Raw genomic sequence first — 24,460 nt, 5'->3', positions numbered from 1 at the left:
TGCCGTTAAAATGATTAATTCACAATTTTCACTAAGATCTGGATTTCGGCTGTAATAGGAAAGTCCGGGAACAATTTCTCCAGTTATATTGGGAGATAATTCCTTTGATGGAGTTTTCCGAACCGTAATGGAAACGCTCCAAATAAATGTCTCAGCAACAAAGTCTATCACATTTAAGTATTAGGTTTGGTTCTGGCTGTTAAAAAATAAACTTTTATAACTAAATAACATCTAGTGAGTTTTTTTCTCAGCGTTTTGTGAATTGGAACCTTCAAAAATACTAAATTTAGAAAATCACAATTATGAAAAACAATGATCATTGAAACATTGCTAGAAATATACTTACAACATAGCATTCTATGACTTATAGGCTGAATCATGCCCATAGGGCATGATGGAGAATAATTATAACCAGAAATGTGAAAATCTAGGAATTGTGAATGGACCCCTTTTAATAAAGAGGAAAACCACTAACACCGTCTTAACAGCTATATTTTCATATGATTTGCAGAGTTGTAAAGAGATATGTTCATCTTATGCACCATTCAATTGTAACCACGGCCCCTCCAGGTCCAGGGAATAGCGGGGACTTTAACTTTCGGTCCAACCAAACCCGGGTAAAACCCCCACCCTGCGGGGACGAACTTATGGTAAAATCCCCGCCAAATGCCCCCGCACCCCAGGGACCCTAAGTAAGGCACATTCCCCGCAAAATTTGGCGCGAATACAAAACAACCGCATCCACCCAGCACTGCGGGGCCACCGGGAATGTAAAAACACGGCCCATTTCCCCGGTAAACTCATCATGTTTGTATGCCTTTTTCCATCAGGTGCTGTACTCATAAAGCATCTAAGTGAAAGATTTCTAATTATTGAAAATTTTGAATTTTAACACTGACTATTTTAATAAGAATAAAGATACCCTTATTTTTTATCAGATTTATTCATGGACCTTGAATCGTTTTTTTGTTTATTTCCATATTTTTGTTTAAAAACATTATTAGTTTTATTTAAATTCACCTTCGAAAACATATTTTTTTTCACTAAGTTGAACTGTTTAACTATGATGCTTTACCTCGACCAAGATCAGACTTCATTATAATTAAAAAATAAAATTAAGCAACATATGTTATAAACCAATCGCAAAACATTTTTTAGAAGTCGTTTTATTCACTGTATTCCATGCTTTATAAATGGATTATCTTTTGTTCACTTGGATGTCTTCATGGTTAATAACTTAATATTTGAGGTCATCCCGTTCACCCTCGTTGTCCTGAGCTACTTTTTCTAGATATCTGAAAAATAAAAGATAACATTTCTGTTAAGTCCATTAAAATATGATCATAAACAAGTCAATACTTGTCCATAGCAAAAACTTATGCCTAAATTGTTCGTGTACACTGGCCGAGTAAACAGTTTACAGCCAAGAGTGGTCTATCGAAATCTTGTTTATGTTTAAATATAATATCTCTTTAACTCTCTCGTGCACCGACCACAGAAAGCTCCAGCTAACAGACACGAGCACCGGTCCTCGAGACCCAGGCTATTCCTTTAAATAATTATAACTTGAATTAAATTCACTAAACAATCTGTAAAAGGTGTGTTCCGACGCCGCCATGCAGGCCCATGGAAATATCGCCATGACTTATGCAAATGTCTTTAGTTACCACGAGACCGTCTTCTTTCTTTTTTGCTCTTTCGGTCTGACTTCTCTTCATACTCCTTTTCCGGTCGCTCCTTTCGATGTTTTCCGTGACGACGGTGTTTCCGGTCGCCCGAGCTCTCCGGGGAGTAGGTCACCGGAAGCGGCTCCGGATTGCGGCACGTTGATACAGCCATATAGTGACGGTGGACGTCGAGCCAGTCGGGCGGCATGATCGCCGGAACCTCCCCTCGATCCACTACGGATAGGAACATCTCCCGGTGTTTGTGTCTGTAGAAGAAAAATCCTTATGTTTTTTGTTATCAAGGGGAAACAAACATGCAAATACATTCAAAGCGCTGATGAAGTTACCTACCTTTGGTTTAACCAGTAGTTATTTTGATCATGTTATACTTTCTCAAAATATATATAGCAGCAATAAGACAGAAGATCATAAACTTATCATTAGAGTCGATATTAGTAAATATAAAATACATGTAGCAAGAAAAAGTGCTACTACCAAATAATGTACACATTTACAGAATTTAAAAGTAAGCATAAATGCTTTTACGTCCCAAACCTGCCTATTGTATACACTTATATGAGCCATTCAGATATAATATGACATGGCTACGTATAAGGGTTCATATTAAAGTGGAATGATGTGAATATTTTAAAGGCTTGGTAACAAACTATGGGTTAAGCGTAAAGCTCTATCGCCCAAATTGTATTGTCTATTGTAAAATGATTTAAAACATTGCATTGGAAATAAAATGCATTTCCGCCTGAGCCTGAATCTCACACTTAGACCTAAGACGTTAACGTGAATTTTAGACCGAGGACGGCCCTGTAACGCCGCATAACAGGATCGCCGCATAAACGAAATTGACCACGTTTATGCGGTGATTTTCAACGCATTAACAGGACTTTATTATGTGGCAAAAAGGTACACTTTCCCCGCATAAAAAACAATTAAAACACATACTAGTACAATAGTGGTTGATAAAGTTTCATCAAGATCGCACTTTGAACTAGACTTTTAGAGGCGTAAATTCTAACAAAGATTTAGTAAGATCGGTTTAAATATGAACCAAACCAATTGATCTGTCTGCGAAAACGTTTGAAATGATGTTTGGCCCGACTGATAATAATATTTTTCAAACTTTACTTGTTCCAATGTCTATTGCAATAAGTCAATAGTTAGGCACATGTGATTTGTAACAACTGCCCACACCCCGGGGAATATTGGGGCTTTTGAACCAATCCCTTTTGAATATTATTCTGAAAAGAATATCTTAATTTTGACTAAATCAAGGAACATATTTCGTTACTGGAACAATAAAAAAATGAAATGATTAAAGCAGGCACACGGCTTCATACACCAGTGAATAAATGTAAGTGACTCTGGAGACTCCCATGTCACAAGATATCAGGACGGACGGACGGACGGACGGACATCACATCATCATCATCATCAACGTCATCACCATCGTTTTTGTTGAAATATTACAACTCTATTTTTTAGCTTTATAATATATGGTTAAGTTAATCCTCTTTATGTGGCACAAAGGCACAGATGCGTCCCATAAAAGCAATTTCTGCTTTATGCGTTGAGCGTCGCCACATAAACGTGGTCGCCCTGTTTATGCGTTGAAAATCACCGCATAAAAGAGAAAAAAAACACGTTAATGCGGCGATGCTGTTATGCGGCGTTACACGGCCCGACACCGTCACTGTCTCCCGTTGCCGAAATAAGATGTATACAACCATTGCTTCAATAAATTGAGTGGCATTACCTTGTCCTCGCGACTCTGCAGCAGTGAACGATTGAGCAAAGACACAGGATACCCTCTAGTGAAGACACGATGATGGCGGCTATCGTCAGCGTGTGTACCGTCCGAACCGTTACCACTTCCCGTAGTCTCTCTGAAAAATCAAAGTACTGGAAGTGCTGAAAGACTGTTAGCTGTATTGAGCATATCTGTGAAGAGCAGATACATAATAATTATGAAAGAAACTTTCGATTTACACCAACACATAAGGTTTCAGCAAAATTGCAGAGACACTAAATTGTTCATGTCCCACATCAATACAGCGTTCAAGGACAAGCAGACATGTATATATGAATTCCTTATGATAGAAATGATAGCAAGTCTGAAACAATGAAATACGTCATACGCCATTCGGTTTTGTGTTCCATCTGGATCAAACAGAAGTGTCCAAAGTCCGCGGTGTCACAGATACACAGTGCTCCGTCAGGGGTCGCGATGCAGTCTGACCTGGTCAGGCACGGCTGGAGATCACACGACTGGATGTCTGAAAAGGTAATACTAGAAAAATTATAAGGCAAGGCTGTAAACGACAGAGACAGTGTGTATAAGGGTTGACAATTAGTAATTTAGTACAGATGGACCACGCCGTGAAGTGTCGGTAAGCACATGCTCGGACGTCTAAAGTAAGGAAAAAGCCGCAATTAGTTTAATCCAGGGTGTACAGGCCTTTCTGGGATCGCCAGGTAGTTGGACAGCATTAATCAGAATGTGATATCACAGGCGCGGACGCCTAAACTAAGGAAATGTGATGTAAGGCGATCCCATTATCCAGGAACCCTTCTGCGATCACCAGCCAGTCGTTGCGCACCTCGCCAGCTAGTCGGACCGCACCTCGCCAGCTGGTCGGACCGCACCTCGCCAGATAGTCGGAGCGCACCTCGCCAGCTAGTCGGAGCGCACCTCACCAGCTGGTCGGACCGCACCTCGCCAGATAGTCGGAGCGCACCTCACCAGCTAGTCGGAGCGCACCTCACCAGCTAGTCGGAGCGCACCTCACCAGCTAGTCGGAGCGCACCTCACCAGCTAGTCGGAGCGCATCTCACCAGCTAGTCGGAGCGCACCTCACCAGCTAGTCGGAGCGCACCTCACCAGCTAGTCGGAGCGCACCTCACCAGCTAGTCGGACCGCAACTCATCAGCTAGTCGGACGGCACTAAGCTGATTCAAGCTCTGACATGAAGGATCGCCTAAGGGCAACACACCAGTGGGATGAAAACGTGTTTGGGTTAGAGGGAATATTGTTTTCAACTCACTGTTACCAACACGGACTTGGTAAGAAACGATCAGACAAATTCAAATTTAATTTTATTTTCATAAAACGTACATTAAACTCGACAATAAGATCGCAGTACTGTGAATTTTGAAGTACTCAGTACTGGTTTAAACACAGGGGTGTTGTCTCCCGTGTATTGGTGCTTAACACCCAGCACGTCCAAGATCCAAGGGGGTCGAATTGAAAAAAGAGGTAGGACGGTATCGCACCGATCTCATTATTGGTCATTCTATTTCTTCAACTCTGCTGATATCTAAATGTTGCAGCAAATTGCGTTTATTGCTATCTTATGTCACATATGGCATTTAAAAACAATGCACAAGTCGTGATGGCTCACGGTGGGGCTAAGCCAAAATGCAGCCAATAGGAACCGGTAGAGTCCGGTAGACCGTTATAAACGAAAAGAAAACACCAATTTGAAACAGGCCGAGCCACAAACGATTCATTTTTAATGTTGATGTTATTTTGATACCATTTGAAATTACTAAAATAAAGAATCGATTACACAACACAGAGACGTAACACATTGTGTTACTACACTGAGTTTAGGGTTTACTTACATTCACTGCATATCTTCCCCTTCCTGCCGAGCGCGCATGCGCACGAGAACGCGGGTGGCGGAAGGATCGGGTGTGGACGACAGAGGCCGCCATGGAGACAGGGATTCGAGGAACAAGGGTCTTCCGGAAAATAAACTGTGGGTGAGAGAGAACCCAGAATGTAGTGTCACAGACGTCACCGCCTTACAGTCTTTCGCATACATGTCATCCCATATGTATGGTATTCGGCAAAATCTTGATAAACACATGTTAGATATTGTTCACCAATCTCATGAACTGTGTGTCAAGTTATATGGTATTGTAGTTTTAAATAGCATTTTATATATCAACAATCGTCAGAAAGGCAACCAAATAAGACAATAATTTGATTTTGGATTTCAATACAAGCATGCTACGTTACCGTTCTGCCTACATCTGTTTCAAAGAGTTTTAAAACCGCACTGACCTCCCTGCTTCAGCTTGATCACAGTAGCACCAGGAGACTCTGGATGTTTGTACAGGTTCTCTCAAAAAATAAAATATATTCAGTTTACTATCATTCGGTATGTTAATAAAAGTCAAACCTATATTTTTCAGTTAATTTTAAGTTTCTTCGTCATTCTTTTGTACTTTTTTTCTTCTATTCCCCCCCCCCCCCACTCCTTGTTTTAAAATATATGTAGACAAAATACCTTCTTCGTTTGCCACGGAAATGCTTTGAACAATAGAAAAATCAAACAACAGAACAACTAAAAGTAGTTTGATTTTTAAAACACAGAGGGAGGTCATTTTAATGTTGATGACGTCATCGCAATTATGACGTTGGACATGCTTGATTTGTTCACGGGTTTAGGTCACACAATACCATATCATTAGTAGCGCTTCTATGGAATAACTACCTTGCAATAATATGTAGAAATATCGGTAAACCTAAGGGATGGTGATTTTTCATTTAATCATAAACATATTAAGGTCCCCAATACCGTTTTTCCAAATATCCTTGAGTTTTAAGTAAAAAAACCCAAACACAAATAATATATATATATACATATATATAATATATGTATATACTGTATACACTTTAAAAACTATCTAGAAATTCAACTTAACTTTTTATCCCATTATATTATGGTGTTATTTTCCCAAGCATTTCATCGACGAAGGTGGATGTCAGTTCGAAATTGGTGCGCATCCATTGTTTTCAAAGCAAATGCAGGTATATGCTCACAAGTTTTGTCGTATTACTTGAAAAAAGCTTATTCTGAACGGACACAAATGTTTCAATGTATATATATATATTTATTATTTGTGGGTTTTTTTACTTAAAACTCAAGGATGTTTGGCAAGACGGTATTGGGGACCTTTATATGTTTATGATTAAATGAAAAATCACCATCCCTTAGGTTTACCGATACTTCTTCATAACATGTACACATATACATAAATCTTAACATTTCATCATTGCTGATCGATATTGCCCCCGATGGGTGAAATATGCGCTCTACCAGACTCGTATGGGTGAAGAGTTAAGAAGCAATCTTTACGCTTTCTCAGCTTGGATGAGTTGGTGGTAATGCTATTTAAAACGCTGTCATCGTTTGGAGTTAGTATGCGGACATGGAAAAAAACTTTCTGACATAGACCCTAAAATGGGTCATTGACTTTGAATGTTTGTTGCCAAAACTTGTTCTCCGCGCAACGACCAAATGTGGTTAACATATGTGCCAAGATATTTAGAAAAAAAAACTACCATAGGATAATGCGTTTTGAAGCAGACATGAAATGTGATGGATGAGCAGCCAAACACGCCAATAACAGTAACTGTTACACGCTCTTGAAGAATATCATTCGGAATCAAATAAAATATTGTTATTTATAGTTAAATATTTAAGTTAAAAAATGATGTGTGCATTTTTCTTAAGCCGTTAGTAACGCTTTAAGCCATACAGCATTAATTTTCGAACGGAAATATGAAAATCTGCGATCTGATCTTTTGTCAGCAGTCTTTTATCACTGGTTTGCAGATATTTACGCAAGAATAGGCTCATTCAAGACAAAAATTAATGAAGTCAAAACGGTAAATATATGTGAAAGTGCAGCTTTAAACCTTCTTTCAAAATTAAAAAAAAAAATTAGAAAATTATTCTAATTAATGAGACCAGGAAAAATTCCCATATGTTTTCAAATGACGAGAAACAACAACTAAACTTGGTTTTTCATACATCAATGCATCATTTATTACATCCTAAATAGCATAACAGATAAATCTTGAAATGTCACAAATAAATAAATAAATATGATTAAGGACAAATGATTTGCAACTGACAGCTGCACTAAGTGTCTCTCCAGCTATCATAACACCGTGTAACTGTTCTGTCCATGATTTAAATGCATTTCAAGTAAAACAGAAGTTTATTAGAAATTAGTGCGGTGTAAAATCATTAACAACAACGGAGAGAAAAGGTATCACATTATGAACTGTGACATTCATTGTATTAATTTGAAAACCATAACAAACATCTCTCACGGTGAAATTTATTACTTTGAATTTAAAGAGACTCATTCACAGATTTTATGGTGGCAAATATTACTTTTTGAATTTTGTTGAAATTGAGTTTTAGTACTTAGTATTATGAACAAAAAATCAACTCCAACTCATTTAAAGAGAGTAATAAAGTAAACAAAGGCCACTGGTCACAAATACACAGTATCTACACATGGACATATCTACACATGGACATATCTACACATGGACATATCTACACAGTGACATAGACCAAACAGCAACGCCAGGTTTTGGTTTCCCCCACATCAAAAGACCACACACTCGCGCAACATCGTGCCAATGAGAGTGACTTATATATAAGTTAATATAACTTTCTTCACAATCATTGTAAAATAAATACTTTAAAGTTTAAACAGCAACTGAAAGATACTCATTTGCACACAATTTAGTCCGAGCCTTAAATGATTCATTGTTTTTTAAAGCATTACTGAAGCTTTGCGGCAAAATAGAGCATCTTCTGTTTCCCATTATTATTAACAATAAATCTAACTGAAACTTTTTAAGTATTTTATCAATTTTTAATCATTCTAACAAGATTTTTTTTTCATAGTGCATACACCATTTGAAAAAAGTTGATGCCTACCCTATAAAACGTGGACAAGACCCTTTAATGATATCGATGAAACAAGGTATCATAATCCATAACAATCATTGAAATGATCAAGATGGAGAGTTATGACAGAATAAACTTGTTATTGGATTGACAAAAATGACAAAAACAACAACTGAAATGTTGAGATTGATGACATGCTTGGCTGAGTGATCGGGTCTTCATCATTTGATGTGTTTCATACAGGAGTGGAGTATTTCAATGCCATGCAGTTCTCTGAGTCTCTCCAGATGTCTGAAAAGAACGAAAACATTGATGAACGACACTATCTTAGGCCAAAACAATAAGAGTGTTTGTTTCTGATTTCATTGCCAAACAAAAAGGTAGGAATATTTTTTTCAGTTATTCTGTGTTTAATTATCACCATTTTCAAACTGAAAGACCTTGCCATTTTGTCTGAAAATACTTACGCATATTTCATGTGCAAGAAAATACCCAAGATTTATCCAAAAAGAGGAGTTAAGTTAAATGGTCAGGAAAAAAATGTTAATTATATGGTCAGGTGTGAAAAAAATAAGGGTAGGCATGGGAACCCTAATGCTATACCTTAAAAAAAGGTTAAAGGCCGGGGTGCCTGACCCCAAATATCCTACCGGACAGCAATTAAGCCTATTTGGCAGAGGAGGCGTGGTTAATCGGGTTTATGAGGTCTGCTCTGGTCAGCAATTTTGATTGTAAACATTCACATGGCTTGTGGTGTTATATCATTCCGATAGAGTGGTACAGAAGAATTTGTCCGTTGCTTTCTCATTTGAGATTAGATAAATAAAGTTTTGTATACCATAACCAATACTTCTACGAATTGTGTTATAATAAGCCATTTGATAGTATATATCACCCAAGATAATGGATGTTTCCCACCATATGGCAGTTACAACCTCATACTATGCTAGTAAACCTGTAGTAAACAGGAATTGGTAGTGAAATTCAGTTGGCTGTTAGAGGGTCATGAACTTTCAAGATCTGTCAATCAACATTGCTGGGAAATTTGAATTTGTTTGACAGAACTTTATAAAAAAAAATATTTGAAAGTAGTATTTATAAATGTTTGAGAGACTTGAAATTCACAAAATATGTTTATGATACATTTAATGAACCATCTTGCAAATTTTAGCATTTTTTGTTCGTTAATTATTTGTATACTAGTATTTGAAAAAATGTACTGGCAGTCTGTACTAGCAGACAGCTCTGTGAGGTCAAGTGAAGTGGCCATTTTTCTGACTGTCTGCCTTTTATACTATTACCCCGGCCTTTAAGTTACTAACTTACTACCCAATTGGAAAGATTTTTTCAAACTTGACTACTGATTTTATTTCTTTAAATATTACTTTAATATTGGTCAAAATGCAATATTCAACAGACATAGTTTTACAGTGAATGGTAAATGGAAAAATAGTATTTGGTTCATAGCATGTCCATCATGGGATGTTTTATACACATAGTTGAATGGTTCAATCTACCAAACAGCATTCTAATTCATTTACCGTAATAAGTTGCTACAAAACTATGAACAAGAGCACAATGTCTGTTGTTTCTTTAATATAAAAAAGTTATTGAAGTCAGAGTAATGGGTCCTGCTCCACCTTTGCTCAACCTGTGCGTATTGTCTCTGGCAACATGTATACCAAGTTTCATTTGAATATATTAAACTTTTTTTGACTTTTGCATTACGAAGACACCAGCGCTACCGACAAGGCTATGAAAATAACTCAACTTCATTCTTTGACCAACAGAGGAGTTTTACACTTACTAATAAAACATAATATAGAAGAGCAGAGCCATTTCTTACCTTTGATCACCCTGAGCAAGCTTGGCTATAAGAATGGCACAGTTTTGTTGGAGCTCGAGCTTACGTCCATCCCGGGCTAGAACCAGCAGCTCCTTGATAATATCAGTGTTTGTGAGGGCAGCACACACTTTATGGCCCTGCGCACAGTGACTCAGACATAGGGCTGCATTTCCAACAACCGCTTCATCTTTGTCTTGTAGACGCTTGATTAGTTGGCCAAGACCTGAAATAAGGTAATACAGAGGATTACATTATAATTAATTTTCTTTATCAACCAATGGGCCACACACACTTAATAGCTCTGGGCACAGTGACTCAGAGGGCTGCATTTTCCAACAACAGACTCATCTTTGTCCTGTAGAAGCATGCTTAAATGATTAAGAAATGAGTTTATATTTCGATCTATGTGAACCATTAATTAAATAAGGTCTTAAAATAATGTTGATTGATTAAAACATGTATATAGCAGACAATTCAACACTTTTAAAGCCCTGCTCAAAATAAACAATAATCAATAAACCTATATGAGGCAAATTTCTGCCCTCATGTATACACCGGTACAACCATGGCTTATCAAAGACATAACTAATACATGCTGCAATACAATTATCACTTTTATCAAGTTTGTCTGTGGATCTGTTTTAGGTGTTGTTAAAAAACAATATAAGCTTAGATGTATCTTATACTCAAACCTTATAACAGTGACAACAGAATGTTTCATATCCTGCTCGATCTTTGTCGTTGATAAATTGAAATTATCTTAGTGTTATGTTTTCTTTTCTTTTTTTATTTTACTACATGTGTGTTGCATTTAAAATGCACAAGGTTGGCATAGAAAAAAATCATGAGCTTGTAGCCATTTATGATATTTATACAGATTTAAGATTATTGAAGATATGTGACAAAGATTCTTTAATGAAATGGGCTCCAGTACTTTTGCAATAGTTGACCCATTTCTGACACACACACATACTTGATGAAGGGACCGACAAAATCGTAATTCCTAGAAAACTGTGACCTACCCTTATTGTCGACAATGTACGACTTTGCTGTGTCGCTAACCTTGGTGACAGCTGTCATGGCTTTCAATGCTGCTTTAGACTCAGCTTCGTTTTCCTGGAAATAAGGAAACAAACCATTAAATTGATTACTTATGCTTGAGTTGTTCTTTTCATTTAACATAATTGCATCCTTTTAACATAAAATGTATCATTTACCTTACGCATTATTAAATAATCCATGTTCTCATACAGCTAATTACATTTCTTGACTGTTCATTAATCACCTTTTCATACTCCATAACCAGAGACATGGTTTCATTATAATATAGAAACTTGAAAAAAGCTCCACATACCTAGCATAGCAATCCAGATATGTAACATATATACAAATTGTTACACACCATTCATCAGAGAAACAGAATGGTTTGCTTATGGGTACATGACGATGCATGTTATGTAAATATCTTTCACGATTTTTGCAGATATGGCCAAGGTTAAAATATTCCACCCCCTTACTTTTCCAACAATTCAACAGCCTCAATACAATGGCTAATTGAGAAGGGCAACCCCAAGGGAATGAAGTGTCTCATCATCCCGGTGGAAAGCATTGCCTTCTTTCTAACCAACAATTTAACAATGTGGCAACACATGACTGAGCCCGGGCAGCCCAGTGTCACACCTTTGTCAATGAGTCTAAGACCTGGAGGTCATCCATAATATGGTTACCTGGAGACATCCCAGCAGTAGAGCAATGCCCCCATTCTCCATCCCAGTTCAACAGCTTGATTGAATTTGGCAACACATGATTAAGCCAGATCACACACTGATACTGCAGTGTCAAAGGATGTGCTATCCATTAATTTGCTTACCTCGAGATACTGCAGCAGTAGTAACACTTGTCTCTAAAAAAAGTTCAAAAGCCTGATCACAGTGTCACAACATGTGACAGAGCAGGCTACACAGTGATTCTATTGGGCTGAAGGCTCTCAGATGTGGGGTTCATCCGTTAAATTGCTTATCTTAAAATATTCCAGAAGTAGAGCAGTGTCCTCTTTCTCCACCACAGTTCAAAAATCAAATAACTATGTACAACAGAAGTTGACAACACATAATAACAAGGAGACAACCACTGAGATTGAAAGGTCAATGGCTGGGTTCCCTCTTAAATGTTCAAACCTTGAGATATCCTGGCAATAAAGTAGTGCACACAATTCTTCAGCAATCATAGTTGGGCAACACATGATTGAGAAGGAAGACATCTCGGTGTTGTAGCATCCAAGGGCAGGTATATCGAAAGGTTTTGTCTTTAATGTGCTTACCTTAAGATTTCCTAGCATAACAATAGTACCCCTTTTCTTCACCAACATTTCAACTTCAACATGATAACAGATCATTGCAGATCACAGCCTCCTACAATGTGACTAAGCAGGGCAAAGAAAAGTACTCCATTTCTCCACCAACAATTCAACATGAACACAATTCAACCCAGATCACAGCCTGGCCACACAAGACCGAGCAGAGTATGTGGTAAACATAGTCAAACTAAGATATGATGTTCACTCATCATTATGCCTACCTTAAGATAACCCAGCAGTAGAGTGACACCCCCTTTCTCCACCAACAGTTCCACAGCCTGATCACAGTGAGGCAACACATGACTGAGCAGGGCTACACAACGGGGTCGAAGGGTCACAGGGCAGGGGCTGGTGTTTAATATTGACAGGCAACGGGCGCACAGAGTGGGACCAGCTTCCTTCAGCCCTGGTGAGGGTTCCTTGGATAGGTTAAGCAGGAGCCCTAGTAGGCTTTCTAGAAGGTCTATGTTGGCAGGGTCAGTCAGGTTCTCTGCATGGGTTGTCTGAATGAGAATGAAAGATATGATGCTTAGATTGTAAATGTATATATAAGTTTAAGTTTTGACCAAGTTTCAAGTGCAGATTATTTTATATTATGATAGAAATGATTGTATTGCTATGTAATTTTTTTAGTTTCACTCCATCAGTAGCAAATACCGGTACATGAAATGAGCCACTATAAGTTATACTTTCGCCAAATGGAATCATAAGCTTGCTACAGGTCACTTATGAGGCAAAGGAACAGACCAAGCCCTACTCTTAAGTTACATATTTGGACTTACCAATGACCGTGTACAAGTGTCCCACAGCTCTTTCCTCTGCATCAGTTTAGTTCTTATTGCTGTGTCAGTTGTCAGGTTGGTAACCATGGTAACACACCTTGACAACACTGGGAGGGACGTGGAATTGGTTTGCTGAAACAAGTATTGAACACATTCAAGAAATATTACCTGCTGATAATTTTTATTTTCCTGATTGCAAAAAACGCTGTAAAATGAACTTTATCTTCAAGTTCAATCCTTTATACTCTTCATTTCAACTCCCTTACAAAACTACCTTTTCAAGATGGCGGACAAAATGGCCACCATTTTATTTAAAATATTGACATGTGAAGGGTGGTTATTCAATTCATATATTCATGCAATATTGTTGTACATGTTGTGTGATAACATTTTGTTTTTGTTGCATAAAATGTGCATATTAGAAACTTTCTACTCACCAGTAATTTTTCAAATGATGGACAAACTGATTCTTCCAATTTATCTCTTAAATGAGACTTAAACCTGAAAAAAATAAAATAAAAAGAAATTGACAAATGTATATTATAATGTACCTACCTAGGTATTTTACCATTGCATTGATTAATTTAAGAACTAGTGGCAAAGTTTCGTTCACAAAATATTGAATAAAACTCAAAAAGATGAATTATTAGGATGATTTGAAATATGTTGTATGCATACATGTGATAACTCAGCTGGGCAAATCTAACAATCAGACCCTCTCAAGGGGGAGTTTGGGTCTGATATCCTGATTTAGTTTTAATCAACCATTTATTGTGCATGTTGCAAATTGTCATATTTTTCCTTCTTAAAGTTACAAGTTGGGATTTTAAATGTTTGTTCTCTACAGTAATAAATAATGTCTGAAAACTGAACCCACTTTTTATCTAGTGCCAGGTTGCTAAGCAGATTTGCTGCCGTTGTTGCCGTCTTGCTGCTCGTCCTCATCAATGTAAACATTGTTGACAGCACCCTGCATAAGAGATAACAATGCTGTATATACTATAAGTATCAAGTTGTATGCTGTTAAACATGTACATGCAAAGTTTTCAAACTAAAAAATGTCATCAAATTCTCACTTTAAGTTTTGCTCAAGGTCACTTGTTCAAGAAACAAATACTACTAAAGGCAGCCATTTTCATTATCCAATTACTTGCACTTCTTATTGATAAACTACCTTAAATGGTTGTATTTTGCCAAACCTCATTTATTTCACAATTAGCCGATTGTTCAGAACTTCATTAATGTTAACAACATTGTTAACATAATTGTAAACTTTAAAAGTTGAACTATTTTTTAACTGCTCCTATGTCTTAATAAAATATGTGCTGCTGAAACAGTTGTCTGTAACCTTGTAAGAATACTGCAAATAAAAAATATTTCCATGAAAATTAAAGAGCAACAAAAAAGTTAACAATGCTGATGTTAACAATATTATTTACTTTAACAAAATTTTGAACATCGGGCCAATATATCCTATAACATGCTGTACATTTTAAAAAAAGTTCAGACAATGGTCCCTGGAACAAGATTTGAATTAAATAAAATTGTACTCTAAGTAATACCAAACATTAAATACTTACTTGGGTATGTCAAACAGCTCCACTAGATTTTTGCGACCGATGTCACTTTGCGAGAGTGAAAACAGACAATGTGTTATTGCCTGCTGCAAAATCCGCCCCTGACCCTTCATGGTGATGCCCAGGAATTTCAAGCAGCTGGTGCCAAGTCCTTCAGTCTGAAGGAACATTTCTGTGTTTTTGTCTGTGTGAATGAGAAAAATACACAAGAATAAGCTTATACTAAAAACTGCATTTGTGAAGACAGCTGACAGCTTGTAGAAACATGCTCCAGTATGTTTCCTGAGTAAAAGCCAGTTCTGGTGACCATTATGAGAGTCCATGATAAAGTGCCCTTGGAGGGTATTGCACCCACAACTTTTAGGATGAGAGGTGGACACCCATCAACACTTAGTAATGTGAAGGTTGAGAGAGTAAAAAAAAAGTTAATAGAGCAGTTGTGCACCTTGAAAAACATGGAATTATGTAGGTACAAGTATTTTTGTATTACATCTATGAAACATTTTAAAGTATTTTTTAAGTGTTACTACCATATCAAATAAATGACATCATCTTTGAAAAAATATAGTTATGCCAATGTTAATCAGTTAACCTCATTTTAAAGAAAAATGATTTTACAAGCAAACTTGTTCAATTTATATAACTGCTAAGGGCCTATCATGAGGTAATATGGTAATGGAAGACCAAGGCAACAGAAAACAAACAGTAAAAAGTTTGGTTACTCACCATTTTCTGAACATGCTACCAAGTACATGTCAAATACAGTAGCAAGCATGTCCATTTCCTCCCCTGACAGGCTTTTCGGTGATGCAGACCAGCACCTATGGATCGTCGGGATGCTTGACAAGAGATCCATGCCACCCTGTGTTCGAAGGAGGGTTTTGTCAGTGGCTGGAACATATATCAAACTCTGTTTAATTGTTTATTCACCATAAAAATCTCCAAGGTAATGTCCAAATCTTTGTCAAAAGAACTAAGATTTATGAGTGACTTGAAGTACACAGTGACAATTGGTCATTCCAACTGCATTGCTTCCATAAATTTCTATGTTGAATTCAGGTAAGTCAACACTGCAAGATAAATAAGTTGACTTGTAATATTTTGCATTACAAGATACCTTAGTTGCAATAGCTGGTATAACATGATATAAGTTGCAATAGTGTGTATTACAAGAAAGATAAGTTGCAATAGCATGAATTACAAGATAGATAAGTTGCAATAGCATGTATTACAAGATAGATAGGTTGGAATAGCATGTATTACAAGATAGATAAGTTGGAATAGCATGTATTACAAGATAGATAGGTTGGAATAGCATGAATTACAAGATAGATAGGTTGGAATAGCATGAATTACAAGATAGATAAGTTGCAATAGCATGTATTACAAGATAGATAGGTTGGAATAGCATGAATTACAAGATAGATAGGTTGCAATAGCATGTATTACAAGATAGATAGGTTGGAATAGCATGAATTACAAGATAGATAGGTTGGAATAGCATGTATTACAAGATAGATAGGTTGGAATAGCATGAATTACAAGATAGATAGGTTGGAATAGCATGTATTACAAGATAGATAGGTTGCAATAGCATGAATTACAAGATAGATAGGTTGGAATAGCATGTATTACAAGATAGATAGGTTGGAATAGCATGTATTACAAGATAGATAAGTTGGAATAGCATGTATTACAAGATAGATAAGTTGCAATAGCATGTATTACAAGATAGATAGGTTGCAATAGCATGTATTACAAGATAGATAAGTTGGAATAGCATGAATTACAAGATAGATAGGTTGGAATAGCATGAATTACAAGATGGATAAGTTGCAATAGCATGTATTACAAGATAGATGGGTTGGAATAGCATGTATTACAAGATAGATGGGTTGGAATAGCATGTATTACAAGATAGATAAGTTGCAATAGCATGAATTACAAGATGGATAAGTTGCAATAGCATGAATTACAAGATAGATAAGTTGCAATAGCATGAATTACAAGATAGATAAGTTGCAATAGCATGAATTACAAGATAGATAAGTTGCAATAGCATGAATTACAAGATAGATAAGTTGCAATAGCATGAATTACAAGATGGATAAGTTGCAATAGCATGTATTACAAGATAGATAAGTTGCAATAGCATGAATTACAAGATGGATAAGTTGCAATAGCATGTATTACAAGATAGATAAGTTGCAGTAGCATGAATTACAAGATGGATAAGTTGCAATAGCATGTATTACATGATAGATAAGTTGCAATAGCATGTATTACAAGATGGATAAGTTGCAATAGCATGTATTACAAGATAGATAAGTTGGAATAGCATGAATTACAAGATAGATAAGTTGGAATAGCATGTATTACAAGATAGATAAGTTGCAATAGCATGTATTACAAGATAGATAGGTTGGAATAGCATGAATTACAAGATAGATAAGTTGCAATAGCATGTATTACAAGATAGATAGGTTGGAATAGCATGAATTACAAGATAGATAAGTTGCAATAGCATGTATTACAAGATAGATAGGTTGGAATAGCATGAATTACAAGATAGATAAGTTGGAATAGCATGTATTACAAGATAGATAGGTTGGAATAGCATGAATTACAAGATGGATAAGTTGCAATAGCATGTATTACAAGATAGATAAGTTGCAATAGCATGTATTACAAGATAGATAGGTTGGAATAGCATGAATTACAAGATAGATAAGTTGGAATAGCATGTATTACAAGATGGATAAGTTGCAATAGCATGTATTACAAGATAGATAAGTTGCAATAGCATGAATTACAAGATGGATAAGTTGCAATAGCATGAATTACAAGATAGATAAGTTGGAATAGCATGTATTACAAGACAGATAAGTTGCAATAGCATGAATTACAAGATGGATAAGTTGCAATAGCATGTATTACAAGATAGATAAGTTGCAATAGCATGTATTACAAGACAGATAAGTTGCAATAGCATGAATTACAAGATGGATAAGTTGCAATAGCATGTATTACAAGATAGATAAGTTGCAATAGCATGTATTACAAGATAGATAAGTTGCAATAGCATGAATTACAAGATGGATAAGTTGCACTAGCATGTATTACAAGATAGATAAGTTGCAAAGGCATGTATTACAAGAAACCAGTAGATAAACTGCAAAAGTATGAATTACTAGATATATAAGTTGCAATAATAACATGTTTTACAAGATACATAAGTTACAATGGCATGTATCACAAGATACATATTTGCAATAGCATATGTATTACAAAATACTAGTTTTAATATTGGGTATTACAAGATACATATGTTGCAATAGCGTATATAACAAGATACATAAGTTACAACAACATGTATCACAAGATACATAAATTGCATTTACATGCATTACAAGATCAGTTGCAATAACATGTATTACAAGATAGATAAGTTGCAATATCATATATAACAAGATACATAAGTTGCAATATCATATATAACAAGATACATAAGTTGCAATATGATATATAACAAGATACATAAGTTGCAATATCATATATAACAAGATACATAAGTTGCAATAGAGTCTATTTAAAGATACAAAAGTTGCAATAGAGTCTATTTAAAGATACAAAAGTTGCAATAGCATGTATAACAAGATATATAAGTTGCAATAGCTATTCAAAATTGAAGAGCTCTACTTTTATTCACAGATTTCCTTATCATTTCTGCTTAATACATATTCTTACCCTTAATGCAAAGATGGAAGACAATTACAAAACTACATTAAGTCCACATACTGTTCAGCATGAGTGTCTTCAATACCCTCAGGCCTCCACTGTAGTAGACAGGCAACTGATCAGGCTTCCGTACACGAGTAAGGATCTCAACTACGCCCAGATTCTCGGGGTTACCTTCCTTGAATGTCTCGTCGGCAGTCAGTTCTTGTTGGTCTGCTAGTTCAGCCCTGTCAACCTCAGCAAGGTAATCTGAGAGAAACAACAAAATACGTCCTCAGTGTTACATATCAAAGCAAACATATTTTTCAATGCTGTATTTTATCTCTTAACTTAAGAGCTTTGAGACAACCTGCACTTGCATAGTCATTTATGATATACATGTACTATTAACATTTTCTTTTCTAATTTGTTAATTGTATAGGCCCTTATGAATTGAAATACAGAGTGGATAATTGTTTGTTTCAGTGTAAGATCATAATATATATTTTACAGAGTGAGCACCAATAGCTTTATAATGCTTATTATTTACTTTTAGTGTTTGGATGGTGAAATATATATTGTGATCTAACACTTAAACAAATAAAAAAAATATCATATGCTTATAAAGGACATTTAATTGTGTTTGTCAAAAAACCTTGCCAAATTGTATGTGAATGTTAACATCATTTTGGAAATGATGTCCTTGAACCTGTGTCCATGCCCTGTGCTGTTGTTTGAAATATCATTTTTATTTCACAAATAAATCTCTAAAAATCACTGAAAGTATCAAATAAATCATGATACATATGCTGTATGTGCCATGGATTCAGACAAATTCACAATGCTCATGAACAGTGATAAAACATCTTCAGTCCATCACTAAAATATTCATTAAAAATTAATTCTATTCTGAATGGCTTTTTGCATTTATAATGCTTAATACATGTATAGTGAAATAAGCATTAGAATCTATGCTCCATTATGTTTTGATCTGCATCAAACATCTGCTATTGTTTTTAGCAATTGTGGTCATATTTGATGTCGTGCAAAAACTTTAACCTTTGCCATGACTAGAAAACTGTTCAAAGTAATTTTTAAGTATTCAACTAAAATTTGGAACTCATGTTGCCAGGGAAAATACACATTATGTAAAAGTGTTGTCCCAAAACAGTGTAAAATTGTAAAATAACTTCATTTGTAATAACATTTAAAACTTTCCAAAGTCAATTACCATTGGATATTCAATGAAAAGAACATTGACAGTAGAAGCACAAGAATGTATCCAGGAAACCTATACACACTTTGTTAAGTTTCAAATTCTTAAACCCCTCTATAAACAGCCCCCTCCAAATGATATTTCTATATTTCAAGCACCCCAAGGGTATGTACATATGGAATTGAAAAAGTAATGATATGGTGAAATTAAGCATAATATTTTAAAACATTAATTCAATAATGCAGAACATTATGGAGATTACTGACTGTAATAGATGATGTCATTGAAAATGTAGGCATTGGCATTCACTTCGTGGGGCTCTTCTTTAAGTATAAATGTGTAATATATATAAAAGAATTACACAATCATATTAACAGAAACCTAATTAATACCATCAATAAGAGCTTGTTTCTTCAGGTCACATGTCAGGGCCTTCTGGAAGCATTCCCGGGCTTCCTTCCACTCCTTCATGCCCATATGGGCTCGCCCCATGTGTATGTGGGCCTTAATGCAGTTGGGGAAACATTTCAGAGCCCACTCACAGTCCAGAAAGGCATTTTCATACTTTCCTAGTTTGATGTAGGTCTGGGCTCTGTTTGTGTACAGAGCAGTTAGATCTTTTGCTTCTCGTAATCCCTGAAACATACCTAAATTACATGTATGTGTTCAATTACCGCTAATAGGAGCCTCGCTCTGCATTCTCACTTGTTGGAGATTGTTTGTCAAAGGTTGCTTAAGTTATCAATTGGATTTATGATAAACAGTCATGTCTTATACTGATAAATGTTTCCTTCGCCCCCATAATTATTGGTCAATTAAATGCTTGGATGACTGTCATCATGACAACCAGTGTCAACTATACAAATGAAATCAAAATGGGTGTTTCAGATATTAGGAGCTTGTAGTGTTTTTATCTAACCTATTTGCAAACATACAGCTTCACATAAAATATTAAGTATTTGTAATACATAATTATCAAAGGGTAAAATTAGTAACCACAGGGAAGATCATAAGACAAAACATGATTATGTACCCCATTTACACAAAAACATGTTTATTTAAAGGTAAAGTCTCAATGTGTTACCTCTGTGTAGTATTCCAGGGCTTTCTCATAGTTTCCGCTCCTGAATTCCACATTGCCCTTGTCCTTCCACTGTTCCGCTAACTTTGTTTTCTCTGCCCGGCGTTTCGCTCTTTCCTTGGCATCAGCCTCCAGAGCCGACATAAAACCAGCTGAAATGTGTAAACATTCAGGTATTTAAAACTAATACAGACCAATTAATAGTACTTTTGGTGTTCCCGACCAACTACCATTTTTTTAGCTTTTTTTTATTCTAAAATGTGTGTATGGAAACCAAATACAAACTTTTCATTAATTGTTGCCTTATGATCCATGGACATATAAGAAAATAAGATTTTCATCTGATCATAAGCTGCTAAGGTCAAATTTACTACATGTAAGTCACAGTGTCTCGTATACTTATATAATATTATTTAATTGAGCATTATAATTTGTTTTGTTTTGTTAATATTATGTTTCACTGTCTCTATAAGAACATTTTTTACACATTTGGATGAATTCTTACTCCTCTCAGGATATAAACAAAACACTTTGGTTACATTTGTTTCTATATTCATTCAAAGAGCGATGGTAAGCAGGCAAACACAACATGACCTTACGCTTAATTCATGCAAGAAACAGAAACAATGTTTTGTTAACATTTTGTTTACTGCCTCTAAAAACTCTTTTTTACACTTATGAACAAATTCTTTCTACTGCTTTTAACACATTAGCTTAAAGGGGCTGTATGATAAAAGAGCGAAAAAAAAGAAAATTGTCGAAAACTGACATAAACTTGGCATCGATGTGTACAATGCATTGAAACTTACTAACTGAAGTACCACATAGTTTACCATATGTGTGATTGGCTAGTCTGTTATCACGTAATATTACCGAGGTAGGTGTATATCTTAATTATGTCACCCGATTAGAATAAGCCTTTGTAGCTCAGTGAGTAAGACACTGGACTGCAATTTTGGCGATGCGGGTTCGAACCTGGTCTCCAACACAATTTTTTTTTAAATTTTGGTACTTTTTTTATAATTATGATATCAAAGTGTAACACATTCAATTAGATAATTGTCCTGAGATTCGTTACAGAAAAAAACTTTTTTTGGTGCCAATCTGGTGTACAGTCCCTGATTTGTGCCTATAATGGCTATATCCATTCAAAGAGCGACTGTAATCACTGTTATGATATTAAACCAACTGATAAGCAAGGAAACATGACATAACCGTACTCTAAATTTATGCAGGAAACATAGAAACCAAGAATGACAAAAAATAAGACAAATTGTCTATTGAAAACAATACTAATCATAAACAACCAATGCATATTCATTCCATATCAACATTTTTGTTAAACTGTAACAGCTGCATAAATCTGATTTTGTTTAGAGATTCAGTGCACAATAATACCTTGATCCATGCCTTCATAGTTGACATCATTTTGGCCAGGCATCTGTTCAACATCTGTCACTTTGTTAATCACTGTCTTGTTAAAACCTGTAAGAGAATGAAACTAGTACCAACAAATTTACAGTCCTTTAAGATTTGAGAAAAAAATTCTAAATAGGAATAATTTTAGTACAAGATATTGTTTATTATTGCACAACTATTACAGTATACCGGTAGTTTAGGTTTCTCAGACTGTTGATTAAGATTATACCTTTTTTTGATGTACTGATTCACTATTGGTCTTACCATACACATACTATGTTACTTAGTGACAATGAGTACAACACAATTTTGTTATAAACAATATAACAAATGTCATATTCCTGGCAAATATATTACAAGTGTACTAAACACCATTTATACATGGGGTATATGATAATTTCTTACCAACACAAAATTAAACCATTACAAAGTTGTGCCATCCAATAAACATGAACGACTATAGTTTAACAAGTGTGAACAATAGTTATTCTTTCAATAGTAGGATCAGAGGCAATTTTTAGTTTTAAACTATAAACATGTATACATTACATAACCTAAACTTTTGAAGTCATGGACCAGAGAAGTTAACTTAAACTTATTTTCTGTATTTTTTTTACTGTTAACATAAATATGGGATGACTTCATCAATGCATGACTTTGAAGTTGTACAATCATGTACCTGTCTTAGTCTCTGGTAAGTCTTCATCATTATCAGCATCCCCCGCCTGATCACCACTTATTCCAGCAGCTTTTTTCTTCTTGTCAATGTCTTTGATCAGTTCATCAGCCTTCCGCATTGCTTCACTGGCCTCATTGTCATCTCCGGTCCTGAAGCTTTTCACTATTGATTCTGGAAATATTTGTGTACACACACATTTATATGCAGCATGATTGTTATAAATTTCTTGAATCAAAGAAAAGAGTAATAAGAATAAAGTACAAAAAACCATACTCTGCCTGAATATTGTTGTTGGTTCTCATCACAAGTGGAATGAATTTTCAATGTCATGAATGTGCGCTTAAGTCAAATTCAGCAATGTGGTACCCAACAAAAATCTACTAAGCACCCTTGCGCACAGTGGTCAGAAATTGGCTCATGGTGAGCATTATTTGATAAGCATACAGAGAGCTGTATTTCCCACCTTCTGTACCCTGTGCGTAGGAGTGTAAGTACATGTATTTTTAACTTAAACAACTTCATCTTGACTACTTATTTCAAATGTCATGTAAGCTAACAATACAATTGTGTAAAGGCATTGCAATTTCCTTTCTTATGAAGTAAAATGTAAGAATAAGAGTCATGGTTTGAGAGTATTAGGGTGAGATGACATTTGTCTATTGGTGAAATAATGGTAGCTAAAGAACTTTAGTATACATGTTATATATTACCTTTTGTAATGTGTTTTAATGTGAAGTAAACATAAAAAAATATATCAACATTTAAGTTGTGGAAGCCAGAACTAATATGATGCCAACTATAGCGGCTGGCTACAAAACTGAAATATGTTTGTAAAGAATAGAATATTGAGCATTTACTATGTGACAAATAAATAAAAAATTGTCTTCTCATTCTATATCACATGCATACATATATCAATTGCCAAAACAATGCAAATATTTTTAGATGTGAAAACTGGCCCTATAGGCTAAACTGTATAATGCAGAAACAGAAATCATAGTGTTCTGTAACCCAATACAACAAAAAATAATTCTAGAATATTCCTTTAACTTGTGCAGTATACATAGCATTCATAAAAAAAGACATTAAATCGTGGAAAATCTTTTGTTTGGTAATTAAGTTCATCAATTAATGTTATTTACTTTACCGATTTCATCAATTTTATCAAGGAAATCCCCAACTTTCGAGGGATCCAAATTCTTCAAGGCATCCATGTTCTCCATGTTGTTTACATTAGCTACAGCGCAGCTTCGAATTTTAAGAGACATAAAACTTGTTCTACATTGAATACAATTAAGCATCCAAAATATTTTCACATTAATTTAATTATTTAATTTTTGAATAACTTGATGATAAATGCTGGATTTTCTTTAAAATATTAGG

General features: G+C 35.4%; 2 protein-coding genes across 2 annotated transcripts; both read right to left on the bottom strand.

Annotated features, from left to right (window-relative positions):
- Nucleotides 1–1,207: 1,207 nt before the first annotated feature.
- On the bottom strand, nt 1,208–6,074 carry LOC128235893 (protein crumbs homolog 2-like). The gene is made up of 7 exons (XM_052950680.1): nt 5,978–6,074; nt 5,752–5,811; nt 5,307–5,441; nt 3,821–3,958; nt 3,439–3,568; nt 1,668–1,933; nt 1,208–1,295 (listed from the first exon to the last, which is right to left on the bottom strand). The coding sequence occupies exons 1-7, from the start codon at nt 6,072–6,074 to the stop codon at nt 1,288–1,290; spliced, it is 834 nt and encodes a 277-aa protein (XP_052806640.1). The 3' UTR covers nt 1,208–1,287.
- Nucleotides 6,075–7,493: 1,419 nt separating this feature from the next.
- Nucleotides 7,494–24,345, bottom strand: LOC128235892 (tetratricopeptide repeat protein 12-like). The gene is made up of 15 exons (XM_052950679.1): nt 24,225–24,345; nt 23,078–23,248; nt 22,378–22,464; nt 20,983–21,131; nt 20,291–20,534; nt 18,764–18,952; nt 15,692–15,856; nt 14,969–15,149; nt 14,266–14,358; nt 13,826–13,889; nt 13,389–13,520; nt 12,828–13,109; nt 11,273–11,366; nt 10,251–10,473; nt 7,494–8,695 (listed from the first exon to the last, which is right to left on the bottom strand). The coding sequence occupies exons 1-15, from the start codon at nt 24,343–24,345 to the stop codon at nt 8,626–8,628; spliced, it is 2,265 nt and encodes a 754-aa protein (XP_052806639.1). The 3' UTR covers nt 7,494–8,625.
- Nucleotides 24,346–24,460: the final 115 nt, after the last annotated feature.

The sequence above is a fragment of the Mya arenaria genome, chromosome 5 (assembly GCF_026914265.1).
Source record: "Mya arenaria isolate MELC-2E11 chromosome 5, ASM2691426v1".
In the NCBI taxonomy this organism is placed as follows: Eukaryota; Metazoa; Mollusca; class Bivalvia; order Myida; family Myidae; genus Mya; species Mya arenaria.
The sequence above is the reverse complement of the archived record's forward strand: the minus strand, read 5'-3'. Positions and strand labels throughout refer to the sequence as shown.